The sequence below is a fragment of the Paramacrobiotus metropolitanus genome, unplaced genomic scaffold, assembly GCF_019649055.1.
Source record: "Paramacrobiotus metropolitanus isolate TYO unplaced genomic scaffold, Prichtersi_v1.0 Parri_scaffold0000028, whole genome shotgun sequence".
Taxonomy (NCBI): domain Eukaryota; kingdom Metazoa; phylum Tardigrada; class Eutardigrada; order Parachela; family Macrobiotidae; genus Paramacrobiotus; species Paramacrobiotus metropolitanus.
This window is the reverse complement of record NW_026570248.1, coordinates 242,009-267,882: the sequence shown is the minus strand read 5'-3', so window position 1 is coordinate 267,882 and position 25,874 is coordinate 242,009. Positions and strand designations below refer to the sequence as shown.

The 25,874-nt window shown below is 43.2% G+C and overlaps 3 protein-coding genes across 7 annotated transcripts; 2 read left to right on the top strand and 1 right to left on the bottom strand.

Moving 5' to 3' along the window:
* Positions 1-1,129: 1,129 nt before the first annotated feature.
* On the top strand, positions 1,130-11,557 carry LOC129588225 (histone-lysine N-methyltransferase 2C-like). The gene is given in 13 exon segments (XM_055482389.1): positions 1,130-1,187; positions 1,246-1,531; positions 1,533-2,115; positions 2,476-3,561; positions 3,688-4,711; positions 4,816-5,757; positions 5,825-8,276; positions 8,444-8,564; positions 8,648-8,810; positions 8,941-9,226; positions 9,341-9,707; positions 9,776-9,964; positions 10,888-11,557. Coding segments are annotated over 13 exon segments (7,650 nt in total). The 3' UTR covers positions 10,981-11,557.
* Positions 11,558-13,885: 2,328 nt separating this feature from the next.
* Positions 13,886-20,349, top strand: LOC129588056 (uncharacterized). Of its 4 annotated transcripts, none has more exons than XM_055482081.1 (6): positions 13,886-13,970; positions 14,214-14,814; positions 17,341-17,591; positions 17,680-19,422; positions 19,559-19,672; positions 19,828-20,349. In XM_055482081.1, exons 2-6 carry the CDS (start codon positions 14,225-14,227, stop codon positions 20,013-20,015), a joined length of 2,886 nt encoding a protein of 961 aa, XP_055338056.1. In that variant the 5' UTR covers positions 13,886-13,970; positions 14,214-14,224; the 3' UTR covers positions 20,016-20,349. The 4 variants fall into 4 exon arrangements, with proteins under 4 accessions (XP_055338056.1, XP_055338054.1, XP_055338055.1 ...); XM_055482079.1 differs by having other exon boundaries at positions 19,825-20,349; XM_055482080.1 differs by having other exon boundaries at positions 13,895-14,814; positions 19,825-20,349.
* Positions 20,350-21,882: 1,533 nt separating this feature from the next.
* LOC129588053 (RNA-binding protein squid-like) lies at positions 21,883-25,860 on the bottom strand. 2 transcript variants are annotated; one of them, XM_055482075.1, is made up of 8 exons: positions 25,751-25,860; positions 25,650-25,684; positions 25,397-25,480; positions 23,681-23,849; positions 23,457-23,618; positions 23,224-23,355; positions 22,772-23,156; positions 21,883-22,248 (listed from the first exon to the last, which is right to left on the bottom strand). In XM_055482075.1, the coding sequence occupies exons 3-8, from the start codon at positions 25,462-25,464 to the stop codon at positions 22,082-22,084; spliced, it is 1,083 nt and encodes a 360-aa protein (XP_055338050.1). In that variant the 5' UTR covers positions 25,465-25,480; positions 25,650-25,684; positions 25,751-25,860; the 3' UTR covers positions 21,883-22,081. The 2 variants fall into 2 exon arrangements, with proteins under 2 accessions (XP_055338050.1, XP_055338052.1); XM_055482077.1 differs by lacking the exon at positions 25,751-25,860 and adding an exon at positions 24,063-24,609 and having other exon boundaries at positions 25,650-25,681.
* Between the last annotated feature and the right edge of the window lie 14 nt (positions 25,861-25,874).

Here is a 25,874-nt window from a genome sequence, read left to right as displayed (position 1 = left end):
GTAGAATTAGAATAAAGTTTAATTCTCAGTAATTAGCATCTGTGTACAGATTACAGGGATACAAGACGTAAAAAAATGCAAGTTTTGTAAAAATTATCGTGTATTGCAAAAAGTTCTTTTCGGCGATTCCTTCCCCATGAGCGTTCTTTTACTTCTTTAGACGAATTCTAACGATGGACTTATAATGACTCCACAGTCTACTATAGATATGCGTCATACTGTACTAATTCCAGTTTCCACCGCGTACTGAACGTGTAAAATGTGGGTATTAGGAAACTTTTCAACGCCAAACATTCATATTCACAATTTTACACCACATGGCTTATTATGTTTTAAACTCATTAAACTATAAATAATTTTTTTTTGTGGTTTACAATGGCGTACTAATGAAAATAAAATACATACTGTAAAAAAGCACGAACGCGATTTACCAGAATACTACATGCATTGGACTCACATTCACAACAAGCTTCGCCCATTTGAACTTCCTGTTTATAAGGCATACGAACTTACGATCATAAGTTCGCATACGAGTCGTTTACGTAATAATAGTCTGCTATAGATAAAAGCAAACAAGCTGTTGAATGATTGGTTCTGATTCACATATGGATTACATAAAGTTGGCAAGGTTAGCTGGATGTCTAACAATAGGGATCAATTTTTAAACTTCTTGTTACGTAATGTCGTGTTTGGATTTAGGGGTGATCATCAGAATGCCAGAGTATCCTCGAGTACCCTCCGTCAACATGAGCCAGCAGCCAGCGTTAAGTCCCAATTCCTCCCTGTTCTCCTCCAGCCTTTTGGATGAGAATTCTTTGACAGAACAAGGTTCTGAAGTGTCGGGTAGTGGAGGGGGAAAACCGTCAGTCCGCTTAAAACGACGACAGACAGTGCAGTCGGGAGCGAAGAATGGGAAGAAACGTTCGCGCACTCAATCGACCTCCCTCGCCCCTCCAGTTGGTCGGAAAAGGGCAAAGGAAAGTCCTTGCCCTGATTATCCGAAGTCTCTGGCATCTCCGGCCAGCGCAGTTCCTAATGGTGAAATAGTGGAGAATGGGCAGGAGGCGATGCGGAAGAGGATTCTGTGCACACATCGACGGTTGTCATCTTCAAAACGGGCGACGACTTTATGCAGCTGCAGGACATCTGTGTGAGCTGCGGCGCCATCGGACTGGAAGACGAAGGAAGTTGATCGGTTGTGCGCAGTGCGGCCAGTGCTACCATTCCTTCTGCGCTGGCGTGAAGTTGAACTCGGCCGTGTTGACTTCCGGTTGGCGCTGTTTGGACTGCACGCTGTGCGAAGTGTGCGGAAGCCTCACGACGAAGGACGACTGATTCTGTGCGACGAGTGCGACATTTCCTTCCACATCTACTGCCTTAGTCCGCCGCTCAACCAGGTGCCCAGCGGAACCTGGAAATGTCGGCGCTGTGTACGGTGTCAGTATTGCGACAGTGCCAGTCCCGGTTACGGTCCCTCTGCGCAGTGGCACAACAACTACTCCACCTGCACGCCCTGTGCTTCCTGCAGAAATGCCCGTGTGCGAGAGTGATTATGTCGACAAGGAGTTGGTGATTCAGTGTCTGCAGTGCGATCGGTTCCTGCACGCTGCCTGCGATGCGATTATGGACGAGGACGACGTGGAGAGTGCCTTTAGCATGGGTTACATTTGCCCATTTTGTCGACCAGATAATTATCCGCCGCTGCATCTGCAGCACGTCTTTGAGGACGAAGATTCGAACGATTGCAATCCGGAAGTTGTCGAACCGAAAGCAGTGGTTACGCACAAATATGAGGGAATGCTGCTGTCGGATGCTGGCTTGAAGCATCTGAAACGCTTAAGTGTCGAGCACACAAAGTTGAAATCTCCAAAGAAGAAACACGGGAAGCTCTCAGCGCAGAATAGTGTGGATTCCCTGTTGGATGGTCTTCCTTCGCTCTCTCAGGAAAATGACAAAATGGAGGAGATTTCGGGGGATGACAAGAGGAAGCGCATTCGTCGTCCACAGCGATTCGGCGTCGGAGGATTCGTGCTGCGTGGGTCTAAGCCAAAAGCAGAAAAAGAGAAAGAATTGGGGATAATGGATGAGGGATCCACAGAATCACAGTTATTGTCGGTAAGAGCGCCTGGCGATATTTTTTCGTTATCGTTTTGTGACTGTGGCGAATTATCACAGCTTGTTTCATGCCTGCTTACTATGGAATGGACGTATATTTAGTGAATAGAAGTATATTTACTGCATTGTGATAGTTATCCGATAGTTAAATTTTCCGCTTTGGTTTACCTGTTAATAGTTCTAAATCGAAAGGAAGAGTAGCAAATTTATGTTTGCGCCGATTTGTTGGTACAAAATAAATAGATTCACTAATAATTTGGTGCTACGTTTCTGTTAAGCTTGTTATTCTTGTATAGAGCGTTTTTATTTTTATGTTTAATAGATGTTTGAATTTCTGAAATTTTATCAATTTTTGCACAGGGAACAATCAGCCCAGCAGAAAGTCTCGATAATCATTTGACGGAACTTGCTGGACTAGACCCAACGAAACACCCGAATCCCCAGAAAATGAAAAAGAAGAAAGTGCAATCCAAGAAGCGGTTGCTGGTTAAAGATGTGTTTCCGGACTACCTGCAAGACGCGTTTTTCGGCAGAGTATTGTTTGATACCAAAGATTCTAGCGAGCAATCGAGCTTGTGTGAGAAATTATCACTTAATATAACCATTGAAGATTCCAAACCAGTTAGTGTGAAGTCCGAACCTGCTTTGCGCGAAGAGGTGGAAGAAAAGAAGCTGATCAAGACGGAATTTGCTGAAACCTTTAAAAAAATGGTGAAAGGGTCGACTGAGAATCAGTCAAATGAGGAAGAAGTGGATTTTCCTGACCTTACGGAGGGCTTTGACGCGCTATTGAATCAAGAGCCTCTCGACGAAGATCTGGGCAACCTTGACCTCGGTATATTAATGACAGGAACAGAGCATGAAGAAGACCCAGGTGTGCAGGAAGACGAACCTATGCAAACCGCGCTTCAACTTAGAAAAGACCACCAGGAACCAGATTCTGTAACCGATAACTTGGACTCGATTTTGGATTCTCTTGAAAATGATTTGCCGCAGATGAGCTGTGAGGATGCCGAGGATGTTTTTAACAATGTATTTTCACCAGCGGCGGCTGGCAATGTGGGCATAGGAGGAGGTAGTTCGATGTCCGTTTCAGCGATTTCTCGAGCTGTTGGCCCCAACGGTGGGCATGGTCTCGCTGCTTGGCCTGCAGTTCCGTTGGGCATTGACTCGGGTGAAAATGCAGATGCCGGGAATAAGGGACCGCAAAAGGCTGAAGAAGACGAAGCTCTAGGATCATTGGCTACGATGTCTTCGGTATTGTATGCCAATTTGCAGCATCCAGACTTGAAGCAGAAGTTTCCGGAATTTTCTGAGCGTTATAAGCAGATACTCAAGCTGTGGAGGAAAGTTAGCACGAATGAACGGCAACCATTTCTGCACAAAGCTCGTGAAAACCGAGCAGCCAACAAAGCCTCGAAAATTCAACGCGCGAAAGAAGAAAAGGTGAGATACTGTAAAATATTGTTGCACTGAAAGCAGGCATTTTAATTGGCTTCATATGAGTAGTTGATTGAAGGATCTTCTAGGCCGTGTAACACGTGTAGTTGATAACATCTAAACTTTGATCAGACCGTGGAGAAACCAAACAGTGTGCCATTGCCTATGAAATATCCCGAACGCCCTGCCACTTTCCCTACACCAAACCACGGTTTCCTATCACCTACGCGGTTTCCGTCATCTGAGCCCATAGAATCTCCTTTCCACACCACGCAGGACGAAGCGCTGTATACTAATCCAGCGACTCCATCAAGCCAGCCTTCGACGCCAGGTTCGTCTGCCAGTCACGCACATCACCAACCGCAGCCTTACCATGTGGTTGGCTCCCCTGCCCCGCCCTTTTCGCCGCCTCTTGAGAGGCCCAGATCTGTGTTGCCTATGCAGCATCACGTCAACGATCCAGCATACGGCGTGCAAAGTCCGCACTCGTACCAACAGGTGCAGTCTCCGCGGACTCCGTTTCCTCCCAACTCTCCGTTTGATCCCTATGCACATCCACCCGGCTCGGTCCAACCAGTGATGGTTCGCCAGCAATCTCAAGATGCAGTGTTAGACGAGCATGATCCATACTCACAGCCTCCTGGAACTCCGATGCCGCAGAGATTCCAACAACCATTTATGCAGGCCAATGAACCTCAGTCTCCCCAAAACGGTCAGTTTTTCCCTAGACAGCAACTGCGGGACCTGCTGAATCGCCAGAATCAAGTACGTCAAAGACAACCAGTGCCACCGACGCAGTGGCAATATCAACATCATCCGGAAGCGGGGGGTTTTTCTTCGCCTCAGCAGATGCAAGAGTCCAATGTACAGTTCAGTTCTCACACTTTTGCCGTGCAACGGCAAGAGTTTCGTCAGCCACCACCCCCGCAACCTCGCATGATGCAGCAACCTCCCAGAAATTTGGTGGATGTCCAACAGCAACGCTACCAGGTAGCTGCGCGTGCTCCGAACCAGGTGGCCGTGCAACGCCAATCACAGATAGGTATTCGATATGCTGAAGGCCAACATCCAATGTACGAGCAGCCTCCAGTACGTCATCCGCATCCTCAGTGGCAAGCCGGACAGGGAGGATTTTCTGGACAGGGTGTCGATGCTAGTAAGTGTTACGAGCTTCCTTTCTGCTATAAATCAATTACTGTAAATATTTTTGTAATTGTGATCGATTACTGATGGTTGAGTTATCGAGTATACGGTTTATAGACATGTACGGAAGGGCGGATTCTCAGGTTCCGTCAGCGTTGCGAGCTAATTACGGGGACAGACAGTTTGCTGGAGATGTGAGGACAGCGGTTCAGCCAGCGGTGTATGCTTCTGGACGCAGTCCCACTGCGACAGTGCAAAATCCAAGTCAACCGCTGTCGCCTATGCAGTGGTCTCAACCACAGCGGGCTGTACAATATCCCCCAGTGCCGAGTCGCCCGCCGTCCGTTATGCCCACACAATCGCACAACGTGCCAGCTGTAAATTCTGTCGCTTCGCTTCCAATTACCAACTTGCCTCTAGCACGCTCTGCAAGTGAAGATGTGGAAATGAGTGAATCGGAGCGACACAACAGCATGACTCACGAAACATTTCTTCTGGAACACCATCATCGGTTAACTGCAGAGCTAGCTGCTTTGCAGCAAGATATTGCTAAGTTCCGTAAGCAGCGGAAGGCTCTCGCAGCCCGCCAGCGGCAAATGAAAAAGACGAATCATGACCTCAGTCCAGAAGAAAACATGGAATTAGAACGGTTAACAAATACTGTGGGTGCCATTCAAAAAAGGCTGGATACTGTGAAGAAGGAGCATAAGCAGCATTTGAACGAAATGCATGATTTTACTGCGAAAACTGGAATCCAACTGGTTGTTGATGAGCCTCAAGTAGCCTTTTCTGGAGCGGTTGGCAACATGTCGATGACGCAACCAATTCAAACTGGAACGTCTTTTCATACTATGCGACCGGAATTGTCACACCATCCGACATCCGTTCAGCCTGGTATGTACCACCCAGCTACGATGGCATCCAAACAAGGCCATTTAGGCGTAACGCAGAACAGTGCCTTTTATGGAGATCAGTTTCATCAGAATTCCTATACCACGGCGCCAGTTCGTCTAACTCAGACCCCTCCACGATTTGTGCCGCCTGTACCTCAAGTGCAAGGTATTTTTTGGAATATTTGGTAGAAATGGTACATTCACATGGTGCTATTCGTCTTTTTTTCTTGTAGGTGTTCTGCAGCATCAGTTTCCACATCCTAATACGCAGCAGCAGAGTGCCCACCAGATGAATCTGCAATTTGTCCCGAATGCACCAGTCGCTTCAGTCCAGTATCCCGAGCCACAGGGCGAACAGCAACAACACTCGACGGCCATGAGATCTCATTTGCCCGGTTCTGTGGGGTTGACTAAGATTGATCCTTTTCGTCCTGACCTGCCAGCTCGAGCAGCTGGTCTTAGACCACAAGCTCCGGTCAGAGGTTCTGTTGACATGGGGAATTTCCAAGCCACAACATTGAAATCTCATCCTGATTCCACTTCAGGAGGCATGCAAGGTGATGAGCGATCCATTGAAAGGAAAAATATTTTGTTGAAACAACTGTTGGAAAACGGTAACTCTTCTTTGTCGCCGACAATGTCGCTGGAGAGAAAAGGCTCGGTTGTATCGAACTCTCTTCCTGACGAGGATGATGATTCTTCACTATCTGCTCTAACACCAGCTCAGCAGTATCAGCTAGCATTAATAGAGAGTATGCCATTGACAACTCGCAAGGAAAGTTTTTCTTCCAGCCCAACACAGCCGTCGGAATTTGCCGTTGATGCATTGAACGTTTCCACCTCAGATGCGAGTACTGACAGTACGAAAAAGAAAAAGGGACAGAAAAAGCGTAAGAAAAAGCCTTCGGGTGACGAACTTGGCAGTGGCGCACTTATGGATGCGTCGCATGAAGTGGTGATTGATGGTCTCTTGGAGCAACTTCGGCAAGCGACAGTAAATCTTTGTGAACCGGACAAATTGTCTTTGCCAGCAAAAAGTATTTTCTTTAAGCCTGAAACCGATGCGGCTCCAGTTCCTGTCGGTAAAAAGCTCGAAGATTTGAAGAAGCCACAGAAAAGAAGTCTTCAAGGTAGTTTTGGTCAGTACGAGCTGATAAAACAAGGAATACGAAGTCGCTTCTGTGTCGGTGTTAGTCGAGTGAACGATGAAATGGTTCAGTCGAACGTAGAACATTTCGGTAGCATTCTCCTCGAAGATTGTCTTCGATGTCGAAATGCCGGTGTTCCGGATGTGCAAGCGTCGCAACAGGAGGCCGACAAATCTTTACAGTTAGATGACGTTAAACGCCCAGATAGCCCTGCAATGTCTTACGTTTCAACGTCATCGTATGGTGAAGGCCGCTTGTTGGAACCGTGCTACGACCGTTTGTATGACTGGCTTGAAATTAGCTTTCCACCGGACGGACCAACTTGTTCGGACATAGTAATTAGCGAACCAACTTTGGCAGTGCATTTCGACCCAGGAACACCCGGCAGTCTGAAGGAGAATTTCGCAATGGACGTAGTGAAATACGAATCTGTCACCGCAGAAAAATTTGGAAGAGTATTCAAAGAGTCTGATCGCGTGAATGTCAGCATGACGATCACCGAAGAAGCTGCTTGCAGTATGGGAGTCTTTTTGCAGAATTTGGCTAACCTGTTGCGAATCCCTGTGACCGACATAGAGATGACTGGCTGTGAAGATTACCCAGAACTGCCGAAGGAAACGAAGCCTTATAAATACTGTCGCACCTGTGAGATTGCCCTTGATCAAGAAACGGGGTTTCGGAAACGATTGTCTGATCTGCCGGTTGTTTCTTTGGTCGACAACGGTTTCCCAGTGGAGTACGAAGATGGCGTGGCCTACGTTTCCTTCTGCAGTAGTACATGCATGATGCAATTTGCTATTACTAACCAGAATGTCGCGAAAGTCTCTCCACCGGCCACCGTTTCGGTTGACCATGGTTTTGACAACGGACCGAAGGAGGAAGCACGAAAGGATAAACGCGAACATTCACCAGTGAAACGTATGACACCCGTCCAACTGTTGTTGAAATCCATAGCGCCTCTGCTGAAAAAGGGAAAGAAAGGTCGACATGAATTGTGGACGCCTAATTTGTTGCAGCTGAAGCGGCAGAACAGCGTCACGGACTCTCGAGCGACGCAGCAAGTAATGAATCTGCTGGATGTCGGGCTGAAAGTGACGTCGAATGTTCGGGACAACAGAGTATGTGTACTGTGTCACCTTGTCGGTGACCTTCTCCCGGATGGACAGGGTCGCCTGTTGAATATCGATGGAGAGCACTGGGTGCATTTGAATTGTGCTCTGTGGTCGGTGGATGTCTACGAAACGATTAATGGGCACTTAATGAACGTGCAGCAGGCGTGCAAGCGGGGTGCGAAGACGGAATGTGTCAAATGTCGCAAACTGGGAGCCACGCTGCTTTGCTATCGTTACCCGAAGATCCGCTGCAACCAGATGTTTCACTTCCCCTGCGCAAAAAGCAGCGGATGCATGTTCTTTAACGATAAAAGCGTTCTTTGTGAAATACATAAATCAGGCGAACCCCCCGAAGACGAGTTGAAGTCTATGACCGTTCACAGGCGAGTGTATGTCCATCGGGACGAGCCACGGATGGCATCAAGGTTGGTTTGCTCACTATGTTGTGTTGTGTTGTGTGTTGCTCACTATGTTATGTTGTATTTCGTTGTTGTGTTACTTCGTCATCAAGGTTCGTTTGTTGTGTTATGGGATTTACCGTTATTTCGAATTGAACCTTAAGTTGGCTGATGTGTGGTTTGTGGATTTCTAGGGTGATCACTGCACGCGATGGACTGTATAGCTTTCGGATCGGGACGCTGATCTTCCATTCTCTTGGACAACTTTACCACTCTAACATGGATGCCTTCCACAATCCGGACTGTGTTTATCCGGTATGACCACATTTCGTCACAGTTTTTGCTAATTTTGAAATTCATTTCGCCGATTTTGAGCATTTTTGTGTGTGCATAAATAGGTGGGATATTCCATCACTCGTATCTTCTGGTCTATGCGAGCCCTGCATAAGCGTTGTTTTTATCACTGCACAATCCAGGAGGTGCATGGTGCTCCAGATTTTCGCATTTCCGTGGAGGAAAATGGCTATGAGACCGTTTTAATTAAAGGATCAACCACTAAAGGTGCGGTAATTGCCGATAATATTAATGAATATCTATTTGCAGGCCTGGAAAATAAGAGTCAAAATTATGGACTTTTTTATGTTCAGATTAAAATGTCATCGGTAAATTATTAACGAATCACGTTTTGCAGAGGTGTGGATGAAAGTTTTGGTTGCTGTTCTTGAACACCGTTCATCGACGATGATTAAAGTCTTCCCGGATTTTTTCACGGGTGATGACTTGTTTGGTCTGACGGAAAGCAACATCGCCCGAGCGATCGAATGTTTACCGGGCATAAACGAGGCCATTCGGTATCAGTTCAAGTACGAGAAGGCTCGCGTTCCAGAATCACCAGCTGTGGCCGCGCCGGTAATTCCGCATCAACACGAGAGCGGATCGGCGCGAACCGAACCGAAGTTGAGACTGGTCACGAAGCGGTAAGAAGCGTTTGTTAATAGAGCCCGAACGAGGAGTCTCTGTTAACCTGCTCGATCGATCCTGTAGAAGTCACAGTGATGTCGAAAGAACCAAGACGAGCCAGTCCATTTCAGAGCCCAGTTTGGCCATCATGCCGCCATCCGCGCTCACAGTTCCGCCGACGTCGGTCTGACGCGGGTGTCCTCATCCGGCGACCTTTCCTCCTATCCGTTGTCTAGTGATGTCGCCGCTAATGCTCAAGAGAATTGCAACGGTCTCAGTTTTTACCAGAAACAGACACTCAGCCATACCAAAATCAACCAGTACCGCAAAATGAAGGCAGAATGGAGAAGTAACGTTTACCTGGCTCGGTCGAAAATCGAAGGTTTAGGGTTGTTTGCTGCACGGGATTTGGACAAAAATAGTATGATAATCGAATATGTCGGGGAATTGATACGCAACGAGGTGGCCAATCACCGCGAGCGGATGTATGAAATGCTGGTACGCTTGTTAGTCGCAGCTTTGAGGAATATTCGATTTACTTATAATTTAACTGTCTTTTACTGCAGAACCACGCAGGGATTTACATGTTTCGCGTTGACAATGAAGAAGTGTGCGATGCCTCTCGAGCCGGGGGTCCGGCCCGATTCATCAACCATTCCTGCGATCCCAACTGCATCACGGAAGTGGTGCAGACTGACAAAAACGAAAAGAAAATCGTTATTTCTTCGTTGCGTCGCATCCGTAAGGATGAAGAGGTAATGGCTTGCTTTGTATTAATAATTCCAAGGTAAATAAAGTATGTGCTTACACCAGAATCTGTGAATGCTAGAATAGCTTTTAAATACATTACAAATGTGCATTGCATATGTTAATTAACTTAATTTTGTGCATTGCAGTGCAGTGCATTGCATTGTGCATTACAAATGTTAGTTTTACAAATGTGCAATGCGCCTTGTGCCATATTGGCTCTTTTATGCATGACAAAGTAATTCTTGGTTTCACAAGTGCAGCTAGTATTGAAGGTTTGTGAAATCTGAGACCCGATTGTTGTGCTTTTTTATGTGCGAAAAATTTCAATTTGTGCGAAATGTGCGAACGGTTTAATTCAGGTTTAATCAGGGAACATAGGTGCTGTGCGAGCATGTACGTCAGAACGTGCTCGTTTAAAGAACAGAAATTTGCATCCTCTGTATATCCCTACTGTTTTTGCGTTGATGCGTCGTATCAGCACACTCGTTTGTGTGGGCTAATTAAGCTGCGCTTGTGAAAATGTAGCATCAGTGCAGTGACTACGACGATTAGCAAGCTTGAGTGAATTTACATTGTTAGCTGATGTGTGGTACGCGAAGGAAACCTAGGTCTTATCTGCTTCCCGGATGAGAGTGATTAAATATGGAGCGTACTGTACGCATTCGTTTTCGGGGGAACAAAAATTTGATTGGTTGAGCATTTGGAGTAGTTCCATCTTACCGAAAGTGTGGAATTATGGAATCTGTAATTTACATACATATGTCGTTCACCTGTAGCCAGAAGTCCTTAATTCACTCTTTCCTGTTAATTAATGGAAATGCTGATTCTCAGTATAAGTACTTTCATACTTGAAAAGTGGAAGGAAAACATTGACTCTCGATTAGTTAGTTTAAACTCGCGATCCGCTAATTTTTTATTTGTATTTTAGTTGTGCTATGATTATAAATTCGACTGGGAAGACGATCAACATAAGATTCCTTGCAACTGCGGATCCCAGTCGTGTAAATTATGGATGAATTGAGTTTCTCTCCAAAGATGGGATGCCTTACATTCTTCCTAAGTGGACGCTACATTTGCAGACTTCCTCATTCCCTCCTTTTGACTGGCTGCAGTCGGTCTGCTCTCTCAAGTCTTCCCCGGAAAGCCTTGACACAATTTGTGCTAACTTCCGCTTGGTGTGGATTGAACCAAATTAACCGTGGGACGATACCGTTGACATTTTCGTATTATTTTGTTTTTCGGTTTATCCGGTGCAGCCGCTGTAGGGAATGTGTTCTCTGCAGCCAGGAAAATAACTATTTAATAACAAACTTTAGCTTGTAACATGTTAGTTATCTGTGTTGAAATTGACTTTATTGTTTTTTTATGTTGCATAATTTTTTATCCTTTATTGAAAGGAATTGTGTAGATTTTATGTACTGCTTTTGTTTTTATTGCATTTGTTGATATTAGTGATGGTTAGAGTGTCCGTGGCTAGTTCAGAGCAATATGTTTTAGTAGTGCTATGAGAGAAATTGTACATTTTGACACGAGAAATTGTAGTGATTGAGTGTTGTTTCTTTTGTTTCAATTAGTTGTGAGTAAATAACACAGATCAACCTTGTGGCCGTCATACTCATTAAGACTTAGTAGTATCCAGTGTATACTTCTTAATCGTTAAAATCCATGGGTTTGGATGGATCCAGTGAAGCTGCATGAGAACTGAATATGAAGTTGAGTACAGATACGTACTGTTGTGAACTACGATCATACAACCAGGTGATTAAAAATTATAAAAAAAGTTTTCTTTAGGTTATATGGATATTTAATACTGACCAACATCTTGAACATCAAATAAAATTAGTTTGATTAGAAATTTAGACTTACATTGTGCATGCAGTAAGTGTAAGCAGTCACGGGCGCTCTTTACAGTTTGATAGAATACGTTATACTCTGTAGATATACCGTGCTTGTACAACAGTCGTGGGAACCCAATAGAGCTACAATCGCGGTGAACGATATACATGACGTCACTTTAACCGTATGTAGAAACGGGTGACAGAAACGACAGAAACCAGTTCCTTTTCTACATCTGGCTGCCGATCGATGGCCGATACGTTTGGCGAGCTCGTTGCATGCAGACGCGCTATATTTCTATAATCGATTCTTTGAAAAAATGTTGCCCTCTCGATGCGTACGTGTAACACAGCCAACGCGGCAAAATGCAACGAAGTGAACGGTCAAAATGTATTGATTTTGACTTCTTTTTAGCGCCATGTTAGTGGTGGTTGGAAGAGTAAAATTTCGAAAAGTATCACAATTTATCGTAGCGTTTTGAAAGAGAAAAGAGAATCCACGGAATATAATTAATTAATAGGCATGTTTGACATACAGTACCATTCTTACTTCATTCCGAAAAGCCGCATAAGGTGTTGTGTTTTATATTTAAGCTCCCCTAACAACCACTGTAGTGTTCTCCATCGAAATATTTGGCTGTATTGATTGTTCGAAGGTCACCTTGACGGATTATTATTAGCGGTATGATACAATACGAGAAGTGCAAAGGGCGCAGCATCACATGCCAAAACGGGTCTAAGCACCATTTTCATTAGTGCGCAAAATATAGAAAAAATCGTGCACGATATACCACGCCGCGCACCATGTCGAATCTCACAAAACAAAGCAAGTTTACGAAAAACATATTCATTCATACACGTTTTGAGCGCTTCCAGCAATCACAGACCATTCAATTAAAAATGCTAAATAATTTATGACAAAGTTTTTGAATGAGATATGCTCATACAGGTACAGCTAAATTTACTCGATCATGTACCTCGTACTTGTATCATATATTTATTCGATGCTGCATCCAGTGTTAATGACTATAGATACACTTCTATAGATATGTTAATGACTATAGATAGCATAGATATACACACTAATCTCTAGCATATGCAATAATTATGCCTTTTGCACACTTATATTGATTTTGGATCTTAATTCACATCTAGACATTAGTGAACGATAACGAATAAAATTCTACCGAACGTACGGAACGTATTACTTTAGCAAGCTGATTACTGAAGCAATCAGCTTGCTTCAATAATTATGTCATTTGATTTGTAGACTGTTAAATATGGGTGCTCTTAAACTTTTTTGGTAATCAGGACTGGTGACAAAAATTAAAACTCAAGGAAGGAACAATGTGAATCCTTCAAATTCCCCGATACGCACCGAAACAGTTACTTATTGACAACAACGTGATGCAACTATAATAAAACGTTTGCAGTTTCACTTATGCCATCGCTATAATATAAACGATAACATAAGTTAAAATAGAGACAAATGCAGCTACAGTAACAGGTTAAGGTAGATAGTAAGGTACGCTATTCCTCCTATTCTATCCTTTTCGTTCCTTGTAGTTTACAGATATTATTGCTTAATTGTTTGTAATTCTGCTTTTTAATTGCCAAAAATGTATTAAAGGGCCCTACTGTAGAAGTACCTACTGTAATGTTTACCGGTATATACTGTAGCGTTGCAAATTTGCAATAAGCGAGCGTCGTGCTGATGCGCATTATATCGCTGCATGCATTACTGTACTGCGGGATGCCGGGTTTTAGCCAAACTGAAGCGTATGCATTTATTTCCCCGACAGACCGTAAGCCCACACAACTACAGAGCTAAAGCGCCAACGTTGTCGATCGGTTAGAAACCTGCTCGGTGAAAATCGTACAGTTGATTTCCACCGGAAAATTGTGCATTACAGTAGCCGTATGCTGGCAGAAAACTGCTGATTGGTCGTTGCCAGAGCAAAACGGTACTTCCAACATGCTGACGCAGCATTGCACGCGCGGTGTTCCGAGAAAGAAACCCTACCTCATACTGCTCGCTATAGGTTAAAATACCATACTGTCTGTGCCAGATTATACCATCAAAATTACAGAAAGATTTCTTTCGCTGTTTCGCGCGACAACAGTGATCATGCGACATAAGTGCTGCTGCATAGCTGCGATATTCTGGAACCATTTCGTAAGGCATTACTTAACGTGTTTGTCGGCTAGGGTACTGGCATATAATGTATCTTTATTATGTCCTGCATTGTTTGATAACTACACTATTTTCTTGCATAATATGATGCGATACATATGTTTTCAGTTTGCATATGGTAGCGCATAACTGCTATATCACTATTTATTTTTTTAATGTATATTCACTTTATTTATTTATTTTATTGAATATCCATTATTCATTATATTATTTACATATATATAGAATTCAGAACTATGGGCACGAGCGACCGTTGTCCAGTGCCGAGTGAAAGTGCAGCAATGAACCGCTATTTCCACAACATGGGTCACTCCCTGCTCTCATACCGCACTCCCGATCATTCTGCCGCCGTATCGCAAGCACAGCTGGACGACGATACAAATCCCTTATTTATTTCCGCTGTTAGAATATTTTTAGAATATGTCAGAGAAAAACACGGTGTTACCAGTCCGGAAAAATGTTCCCTGGATCAGCTGATAATGTTTCTGGGTGAATTTCAAGAAACGGCTAAAACGAAGAAAGGCGAGCGCTACAGTCCATCAACGATTCGTGTTATACGCTATTCACTCAATCGAGTAATAGCGTTGGGTAAGAGCCAGCAAGAAATGCGACCCTACCCGGCACAAAACGCTGCTGGCCGGAAAAGAAAGAAAAACGATGAAAGTCGGTCGACTTTGACAACCGTTTTACCATCTGCTGGTTCGTGTTCGGATGATGTACATTTTGTTCGACAATCGCCTCCACGACTATTTGGTTTGCCGTATAACACCGCTACCGAAGTAGAATCCTTTTCGGCCTACGAAAAGTTGTCAAAGCCACATCCGCTGTAAGTCGCCTCACTAATAAATACTGTACAAAAAAAAACTGGATTTTTTTATACAGAACCAATTCATTCATAATTTTTACACACGCAGTTTTATTGCTGTGCAAAACGTTGGAAAAGCCTCCACAAACTCACTAGCTACAGTACTTACGGTTAGCTACAGTACTTGTTAAAACAACGTACTGGCGAACTATTTACACCAAGAATATGATCGCCAAAGCGCCCAGTATCGCGCCCCCTGAAAACTGTAATACGACCAATTGTCTGTCGGGGAGAATTAATCACATGTTACTGTTACCATATTTTATTTTCCCGTAATATATTGTGCTATCGGAACAATTTGAAAGTTGTGTTTTCCGAACGACGGCCGGTAGATCGGTTGCCTTTTCCATGATTAATTGCAATAATTACTTACAATTTTTCCATAATTTACCGATATATGTACAGTACAATATTAACGGATAATACTATAGATCCAAGCTTGTAATACCTGTATTAATTATTATGGTTCTGTAATACCAGTGATAATAACCGAAATTCATTAAAGTTAAGTAGCGTTATAAGTTGTCTTTTGAACTGATTGTAGTGGCTGTAGTACTGACTTCTGAGACGACCGGGCTGCTCCCTGTTGCAAATGTCACGGTTAAAACAATATGTCACAGGTTAAAACAATACAACCAGTTATAACAGAATACGGTCTTTAAAAATTTTGACAAAGTACGTAAGTGCTTTTTTCTTTGTAGATTGGCGGCAAAATAAGTGCTCGATACTATAGGTCACCTGGTTGCAAAAGCTCCAGCATTGCAAATACAGTTTACTGAGCAGGTTATCGTTTTTAAAAATTATTATACGTAGTCGGACAGCCATAGTAAAGTCGAATACGAAAGTACAGCTGTAGTGTACGATCAAAATGGTACTTTAATTACGGTAAATACACTAACATTTGGTGCTATACTTCAGAGTTCAATAATTATTTTATGAACGGTATTGTTCATAGCACATACGTACCTACAGCTTACAAGTACATAGTCTGAACCGGCAGTGCGTGTAGTTCTGGTACTGTACTATACAATCTTATCAGAATTAGCCCACAGATACCCATTTGTCTAAATATATTACTTTAACTTACTTGTTAATTACAGAGAGTACAAACCGTACCGTACAGTGTTTGTACTGTCCATTACGTTTCATTGATGGGTAAACATAAATATTCATAACAATACGTGCTAAATCTGTCTACCACTATGTTTTGCTTTCTGGATTTCCAAATAACAGTAAACAGCAAGCAAGCAGTTTGTGGGCAGGCTTCAAACTGTAGTACAAACACCTTTATACTCGTATTTTAATAGATCTATTTTGCGTGTATCGTTTGTGCATCAAACCGGCATAAGCAAAATAAGTGTATGTATTACCGTTTCTGCCATAATTTATTGATGTAGTTAATATTTTCCATAATTATATCGTAGCATGATTTTTATTTTATCCCATACTCTAGACCAGAAGTAAATCGGTTTATTGGGTCATTAATTTGCTGTATTAGTGGACAAAAACGGTATCTTTTCCTACGACTTTTGCGGCTGCGATATGGATATTACATGCACTAGTACTGTACGAGCTACGAAGTAGTACGGTAAACCGTGGCTTGCCATTAAAAACGTTCCTGTGACTGTGTCTCCGCGAGAGTTACTTTTATGACCTTGGGGAAGGTTGTCGATGTTGTGAGTTGTCTCACTTGCGTATCTTGTTTACTTGAATTCCGCAGTTTCGATGAATTTGGTCGATCAGGTTTATATTCTATGGGCTAGCATACGTATCTTGGTAGCTTCGATCGTAAAAATCAATGAGTGAGCAGTTATTTCGGTCTGCTTGGGGTGGTTGTCGCATTTTTAGCCAATAATATGGAACGGCGATTTCCCAACACGTTTCGCGGATCAATCCAACAGCTTCGCAAAATTAGCGGTAAAATTACTATGCAGCTGTTGCAGGGCTGCGTTTTAGTCGTTTTTGGGTTCGTCAAATAATCAGAGTAAATAGTACTAGAGTAGTAATAATATTATCATTCTGTAATTTAGTACTTACTGATAGCACATTTATGCATTGTACACTAGGGTCCAAGATTTAACGATTTTACACTACCCACATTAACACTACCCAGAAACACACATTAATTTTATAGCTTCTACAAGTAAGCCATAATTGTGAATATTGTGATGATAAAAGTACGAAAACGCGAAAAGTTGAAATAATGCCACGGATTATTAAAACAAACCAAGCGTAAGCAAATACTCAATTAGAAGGTATTGCACGATTTCTACAAATACGAGTATGTATTTACTTTTATTATACGGTATCCATATTCTGCAGAATGATGGTGTTCGCGTTGCTGATATTATATGAAGGCATAATATAATATACAGTACAAATAACTGTAGTCAGTTAATTACTGGAGTAGTAATGAGTTGATCAAAGACTTGCAGTAACTGCAGGCGGTTTAGATTGCTACAGCTAAATGTTTTCTTCTCATTATAGGCATTCGTTCAGCAAAACAATACCGGTCGACGAAGTCTACTCGGGAAAATTTGAGGATCTGGAAATATTTCGACGATGGCTTTTAAAACAACGCATTCAGCCAACCTTTGAAAATTTGACTCCTTTGAAATTAAGCGACTACTTGACCATATTCTTTCGGTCAAATGCGCATAGCGGGGCGATGGATCCAGAAGTACGCGAACTGCTCGTCAGATTCCGTGCTGCCATATCCGGCTACTTACAAAGAAACGGTACGCATCACCGCTGCATTGTCATGTTTATCTTAGGCCTTCGTAAACCAAGATAGGAAATCGCTCATGCGCATTTTCCACTTTATAGGGATAGACTTTGAAAACGACAGGGTTTATGAGCCAGCTCGCGAAGCCTATCGCGCATCCATGAGGTCAACCGGTTCACCCAAATACGAAGCAGTTAAACGCCAAAAGAAGGCTGAGGCCCTCCAGCAGGTGCCGAAATCGTTGCACATCGGTACTGAATGGCTGGAGATGCCGACAGAATTCATCAAAAGCCTGTACCGCACCGGTACTCTGTCGACCAGCAGTGCCGTGGCTCTGCAGCGCAAAGTCTGGTTCGAGCTGACCATGTTCTTTCGCAGTATACCTTGCTGCCCTGATCAGATCTTTTGGACGAAAAACACTTTCAAAGTGGCCATCGGCGAGCACAGTGTGAAGTACATTGAACTGAATCCGGAAATGTACAGCCGCTACGGGAATGCCATGGAAAGGCGGGGCCAGGACGGTCGCATCATGGTGGAGCGCAAGGGGTCACCTTTATGTCCGGTCGCGTCATTTGAATTGTATCTGTCCTGCCTGGATCCGTGCAATGAGTGTCTCTTTCCTCCGGTCCTTCTCAACACCGCGCCATCCAACGCGGATGTCAAACCAACGCCGACGGTGGCGCGCAACAGCATCTTGTACGGCAAAAGGTCTCTCACCAGCGAAATCCTGTCGGAGATGATGGCAAACATTGCGACTGCTGGACGCATACCGTTTCGGTTTAGCAATCCGAGCGTGGCCGCAACTGACCACTTGGCTTGGCTGAGGGCGGTAACCGCCGTGGAGCTGGAGGTGACGTGTGCGACCGAAATGCCGTCCGCCAGCCCGGAGGAGGCAGTCAGTCCATTCGTACGCAATAGTGTGGCAGGTGAAGTGGGCGTCAGCAGTCCGCGCCAGTCGGTCATTCAGTCGGCTCGCAAATTCAGTCAGATGTCCAGTTGCGTGTCGGATGCCGCTTTCTCTGCATCGCCGCGATCGAATAGTCCGCTGGCGTCCGATCGTAGTACGTGCTCGTCGGGCGAACGCGATAACCGTTCCAACCACAGCACCGAGGAAGTGTGGAACAAGAAAACGAAACTGTTGCGGTATGTTGAGGAAGCAAAAAAGACCGAGGCGATCGACGAGGTGTCCGTGCACGATGGATATTCAGAGAGTTCGGCCGAATGTGTCAGAGAATTTCTTGGAAAATGGTGTAGCGAGAGAGACTTCCAACACATGTTGGAACATAACCGCAACGAGCTGGATTCGCTGATATACAACAACCTTGTCAAAAAAATCGGAGAGGGATGCTTTAACGATCGCAACGAAGTCGTCGATTTCCGCTCTAGACTGTCTTCTCTCCTGTCTAAAGCATCCGGCAACAGGAATGTCGATGGCATGTCCGCGCAATGTTGGCCGGTGAAAACGTTTGCATTGCTGCAAACGCTCTTGCAAGACAGAACTCGCGCAGAGGCGGAAGTGAAAATGATGGAGAATCACAAGAAAAGTCCGGTGATCATTAAAACGGAGCCAGTAGACATTTGGATGATACCGAGCGACATCTCCCACAGCAGTAGTTCGGATAATATGAACTCGCCGCAGCACAGTTCACCGACATATCGGACGGAAACAAATTCGGATATCATGGTTATCGTGCGCCCACAGATCAGTATTATCGATAATGTTGGTGCTTTGGCCGACATCGAGTATCAAGCGGCTTTTGACCGACGGATCAAATCGGAAGTGGAAAAGGCAATCCAGAACGTCGACTGGAACGCTGCCGTCGACCATGCGATTCGCACTGCTAGTAAGACTTTTGCTTTTAAAACGTGCAAAACATTTTACATTTATGTTGCCGTTTAGCCAGTATCATGAAGTACTACGGGAAATAATTGCAGAGTGACGATGAATGAAATCTTAACAGCTTTACGCTTGTCTTTTAGGATCTCAGCTTTCCAAGCCGGTGTTTGAAAACGGAAATCGCAACCCTGCACATCAATCGGAATCTCGTGGTATTACTCTCCCAAAAACAGAAAACTCGAATTCCCGCAGTCCAGGTATGTCACATTTCTACTTTCATTGCTGCCTTTTTTTGCGATGCTATTTGTACACTCATCACATGATTACCATACAGCATGAAGATTGATGACTTATTCTGTGTCCAATATTGCGGAAAATTTGTATGTATGTTCATCTGGTGATTTTGTAGCAGCAATGGAATCGGAAGAGTTTATGGGACAATTATCGAAAGAAATGATGGAGGAAGTGTATCAGGATGTCTGCTGCAATTCACCAGCGGCATCCACGAAAACCGATCGCAAACTAATTGCACCGTCAAAACTGATCAGAAGACGTTCATCTTCTCTGTCCGTCCCACAACAAAATTCACCTGCATTATAAATTTTAAACAGTTGCACACTTTATGCACAAGAGAGTTGTAAAAATATATGGATTTTGATTTTTTCTTATAGTTGCTTTGATTCGCCGCTTTCTTTTGAGTTATGACCGTAAAGTTATACGACATTCCATCCTTCTAGATAATTTATTTTTTGGTTTAGGTGATTGCATTTTTGTTGAATCAGCTGCATCAGATCGCGATCTGCTGTAAGAGTTCGAGTATGTACTGCTGTAAAAGCACCGATATATATTTTTTAAGTCATTGTTTGCACTTGGAAATCTTTTTCGGCACCTGGTTTTCGTTCTAACACAGAGAATTATATGGAATAGTTTCATAGTGCGGAATCACGGACATTAGAGATGGTACTACAGTACATAGGATGAAGACATTTAACTGCAGTCACTGAATGAACGTATTTACTGAGCGACGCTCGCCTACGTACATATTGCAAGGAAAATTCGAGTCATGTTATAATTGTTGTTTAATGCGAAAACGACTTCAAACGCATTTTATTATAGACTGCCGAAACAGCAAGGTTGTGAAATCCTTATAGTGGTGTCTGTAAAGAATGGACTATATAGTATATGTCATTGCGATAATTATGCAGTTTAAACTCGTACCGTTGCTCTTAGAAGATATTGATAACTAACCGGTACATTGGATATATGAGTAAAATGATTACTGTATATTACCAACAGGCAACAACTACGTACGGCACCTAACCGTGTTCTTAATCATAAAAATTAATGTAGTTTACTTGTACGAAACAATAACTATATGTACATAAGATGTAGAACACATTCAACACATCATTGCATTTTGCACTAGGTCCACAATTTGGAAAGTATCCCACCAATTTGCCTTACATTAATTTAGGCGATTGCAAAAAAAAAAGTTCGTTACAAAAGGTTGTAGCGGGCCGGGTCGAAAACAAAAAGCGGGCCGACCGTGCATGTATGGGCCGAATAATCAAGATAAGCAGCGCGATAAGATTTCCCAATACCTACTACGAGTAGTAGAGTACTGCAGTACCGCAGTTCCTACGTACCAATGCAACCAGGTTCAAGAACCTGCGCAATGACAGCTGCCAAATATCTATGCATACACTAACCATGGTAAGAGCACCTAGCTAACAATAAAATCAGCGGAGCTAATATGTAAACCTATTCTTAAACTTATATACTGTATTCTACCTTTTTCCTTTCTTTTCATATTCGATCGAGGAATGCTCTAACGTACAGTCCTTAATTCAGGTCGAAATCCCGTGCAACAAACAAGATAATAGCTTTTTTTCTTGCCTGATTTTATAGCTTTCGACAAATTTACAATAGTAGCCGGCCGTGAATAAGAGCATTTCGTCGGTGATTTCAATTTTTCGTTACGTTCAGACAAGGTGTAGTGTCAGTCGAAAGGTTTCTGGTCCCATACAGAAATTGTTGTAATTTGTGCCACTGTCAATGTCTGTGCTGGAAAACCAGTATTGAAAATAATTCGCGATCGATGCGTAGTACAATACGTTGTACACACGATTCAAGTAGTAATCAGCGATACACTGAAGCCTTCGAAGTGGGTGCCGATTGTACATTTGTAAGCAGAGGAACTGGGATGGAAGGCGGCTATAATGCTGGTGACGCACTTCTAGGAATCAGTACTCGTACTTCGTACAGTAATATGCATCGGATTTACAAAATGCTAACAAAACGCTAACTAGGAATTGTCATAAAGAGTACCGCGTGTCAGCCAGCATTTTTATTTCACAACATTTTAAATCCAAAATAGTAACAACAAAGCCGATAACAAAACTGGTTCCAGTGATACGGTCGATTATCTTTGAGTATTACCACTGAATTAAACCCGGATCGACGCCAATCCCCACAATGAATTTAATCATGCAAAATCGGAATCCCGTATAGTATACCTTCGTTTACAACAATACCGTGGAGAGTTACCCTTTCACGGCAATATGCCAGGAAAACATTGCAAAATAACAAAGAAGATATAAGTAAACTAGCGCAAAATCCGGAGCTAATTGTGGACAACATTATGATACATGTGCGACGGGCAACGTTCAACGACGGTATGGATGGAATGTACTACCCCGGCCTCCGCGACTGCCGCCCGATCCATTCATCCCTCCTCCAGGTTTGTTGAATCCACCGCCCCTCGGCGATGTGCCTCCACCGCCGCCACTTCGCATATTTCCACCACGCATGCCTCCCATGTTTTTAAACCCATCTGCAAAAGCCAAAGTTCGTACAACGAAAAACACGTGTACGCGAAAACAAATCAACGAAAGCAAAAATAAGCTCAGGGTAATTGCTACCGTTGTGATAGACACAAACAAACAGTTTTCCATGGTTCCGACAACTTTTCAGACTTTCGTTTCGCCGGTCTGTCTTTGTATAACAATCGCTGTCGGGCTTAGTAGATAAGCAAAATTTGATCTGAGTGCTGTTACATTAAAAGCGCCACAACAAACAAACCAACAAACTTCCCTCAACCCAGAATTAATAATTTTATTGCCGCTCTTCCTATTTGTGCTTTCGTGATGCGTTTCACAAGATCCATTCATGAATACACGAAAAAATCTGTGATATAACTAAAAGACGGCATAGGACTATTCATAACTATATGATATTTCGGTCGTAAACATTTTAAAAAAATAACTCTAATAAAGAATGAAATCATGGTATCACATGACAGACCACAAGTTTGCTAACATGTGTCAAACCACCAGGAAGTTATCAAAATTGTCTACCTCCGAAACCTCCACTACCGCCACCACCACCGAAGCCGCCTGACGATCCATATCCAGCCGCTGCTGCGGCATAATCAAAAGCGGACGATCCCGAAGCATCAAATCCATAACTCCCATAATATGCTGCCATCATACTAGGATCGTAGAAACTTGGATCAAATTGGCCCATGTATGCCGCATACTGTTCCGGAGTCAATCCGTAGGCGGCCGCATATGCGTCGTATCCGCCGTATCCACCACCACCTCCTCCTCCATAACCCCCACCGCCCGAAAAGTCGCCCCATCCCATATCGCCACCACGACCCATACCCATATTTCCCATATTACCGTGTTGCTGATTCTGCATAGCTTTCTGCGCAGGAGGTATAGCCTTTCTAACATCGCACTAAAATACCACCACGAATTTATTACCACACGAACACAAAAATCACCATCCGTGGATCGGATCTCACCATTTTCCCGCCGATTTCTTGCTTGGCGTTTCTGACGATTTCGTTAACAACTCGTTCCTCGTCGAATTCAACAAAGGCGAAGTTTTTCTTTTGGTTCTTCATGCGATCCCTTGGCCATTCGATGTTTTTAATCTGGAAAAATTTTGTTAAGCTTTCGCAGCCAAGATGACGGCTAACAAAAGAATGGTGCAGCTGAGAAGGCCAACAGTACCATCATCACCCATGCAACTTACCATTCCAAACTTCTCAAAATACGCTCTGAAGTCTTCGTCGCTCATGTTGGGATCAATACCCCCAACAAAAATTTTCAAAATTCCCTCATCTCCAGTTCTCGGTTCGGCTGTTTTGGGATCAATTCGGCGACCTTTGAGGATATGCTCCTTGGTTTCACCGACCTATGGAATGGTTTTGTAGAAAACGTACATTTCACGGGGTACGTATTTAAATATAGATATACCTTTCTCAGCGATGCCGAGTTGGCAAAGGTGACGAAACCGAAACATCGGGATCGACCGCTATTGGGATCTCGCTTGACAACAGCATGAACCACTGTTCCATATTGCTGAAAGTAGCTCTTCATGTCTTCCTCATCCGTATCCAAAGAAAGGCCTCCAACGAACATTTTTCTAAAAACATTATACCAGCAAATTATCAACTAGTATCATACATTATCATACTAAATCACAACTAATCCATTTCAGAACAAATATCGATGGAAAGCGAGAAGACGGGATTCACATTTCTAGAAGATGCAGTCTAGCTCAAGATGTCAGATTAGGATGTGCTGGGAGAATAAGTTTCTTAGCACATTTCTTTATACAGCTAGACAGGTTACCCACGCTATTTCTTAGCAGGTCACCAGTGGTAAAAGGAAGTCGGTAACGCTCCCACCGGATGCGCGGCAAGAGTACAACGGGGCCCAGACACGATCCATATATTTCGTACAAGTCCAGCAAGACCTGACTCCTCATGGTTGCCCGTGTAGTGTTTTCACTAACCCCCATGCTCCGTCAATCCTTTACTTGTGGAGTATTTTTAACAAAATTGCACAAGATCCATGAAAGTAATTAAACCCAGATTGTTGCTCTATCCAACCGCATGACAGGACAATTTAACATCGAGTGAGAGATAGAGAGAGTGCAAATCAAAACTAAAATATCACGCAACACCGAGCTAACTTCCGCGGTACGTGAAAAACATCTATGGAGATGCGTTATTTAGACAATCAAGAATAAAATCAGATTTTCTGCTCCACAGGACAATTTAATGCTCCACAGTAAATATAAACATCAAAAACCGAAGACCATATTATAACCAACACTGGAGCAAAATACTACAGCAGCGAAATATCAAAATGTACTATCTCATATGCATATGCACGGTGAGCTACAAAAAAACAAGTTTCGTTACGCACACTCTGATGTGGCATAATTATTGTACGATTATATTTCGATTCCGCAAGCGCGTGCTGTCAGTGCCAGGAAACTGCTGTTGAATTTAATCCATTACCCCCTCGTAAAGGTAATGTAGACCGTACAACAAAATTACTTAATTTGCATTGTGTGATTCGATGTTTGATGTGGTAAAAAAACTGAAATCCATAACATTTGGATTTGTTTCTATCCAAAGTTGAATTCATTAATACTTATCAATCACTATCAGCTGAAGGGTGGCCGGTTGAAAGGTTAAGCATATGATTTCATGTACGACTACATAACTCGCTATTTATCGAAAGGACCTCAAGGACCTGTGTGGCTGCTAAATACGCCATTGACAAAATTAGGAGCAACGCAACGGTAAACTGAAACGCTTTCAGATGAATCCTCAGCGAACCCTGCACTTCACACCAACACTTAGCCACTGGTGTTGTTTTTAAATCGGATATTTAAATTGGCTGATGAGTCATTAATTTTAAATAACATAACCCGATAAATTTTGTTGCTACATAACTGATAACCGAATAACAACCTAACCAGATCCACAAAATTATTTTAAAGACTTATACAGTCCAAAGTTACAAACAGTGTTCAAGCTCAATTCACGTGTATTGTAACAGGGATACTGCAAGCCTATACTCTAGAAAGTGGAGAGAAGAAAGGATAAAATATTATGAATAACTGAAAACAAGATAACAACTCTACCAAAGAAGAAGTACATGCGCCCAAGTCCTTACCGTTTATCAATCGGTTCCATGTTGCTGAGATCGTCCATGTCGTTACCGCGGCCACCTTTCAGGGACATCACTCAAAACCAGACTCTAAGGATGAACAAGACACTCTTGCTGACAATAGTTAGCTTTCAGCCATGTTAGGAAGCATTTAAATAAAACAAGCGGTAAACCGAGGATGAGGAGCTTTAAGACGATCACAGGATAAGATCATAAGCAGATCAAATCTCATGTCAGGCATCTCAGCAACATTGCTTACCACGTCGCACGCAAACGGTTCCAGAATCCAGAATTCTATTATATATAAAGAATACTTGACATAAAAGGAGTATTGTATAAAGTGTCAGCAATAGTACTTACGGAAACTATGCACAGCAACTGAAATGACTAATACGAATTCAATTATTTTCTAAAAAGTCAAAAATTTCAGAAAACTTCGTGGCAGAATAAAAACGACAGACCAGGCAGGTATGTATGGCAGTAT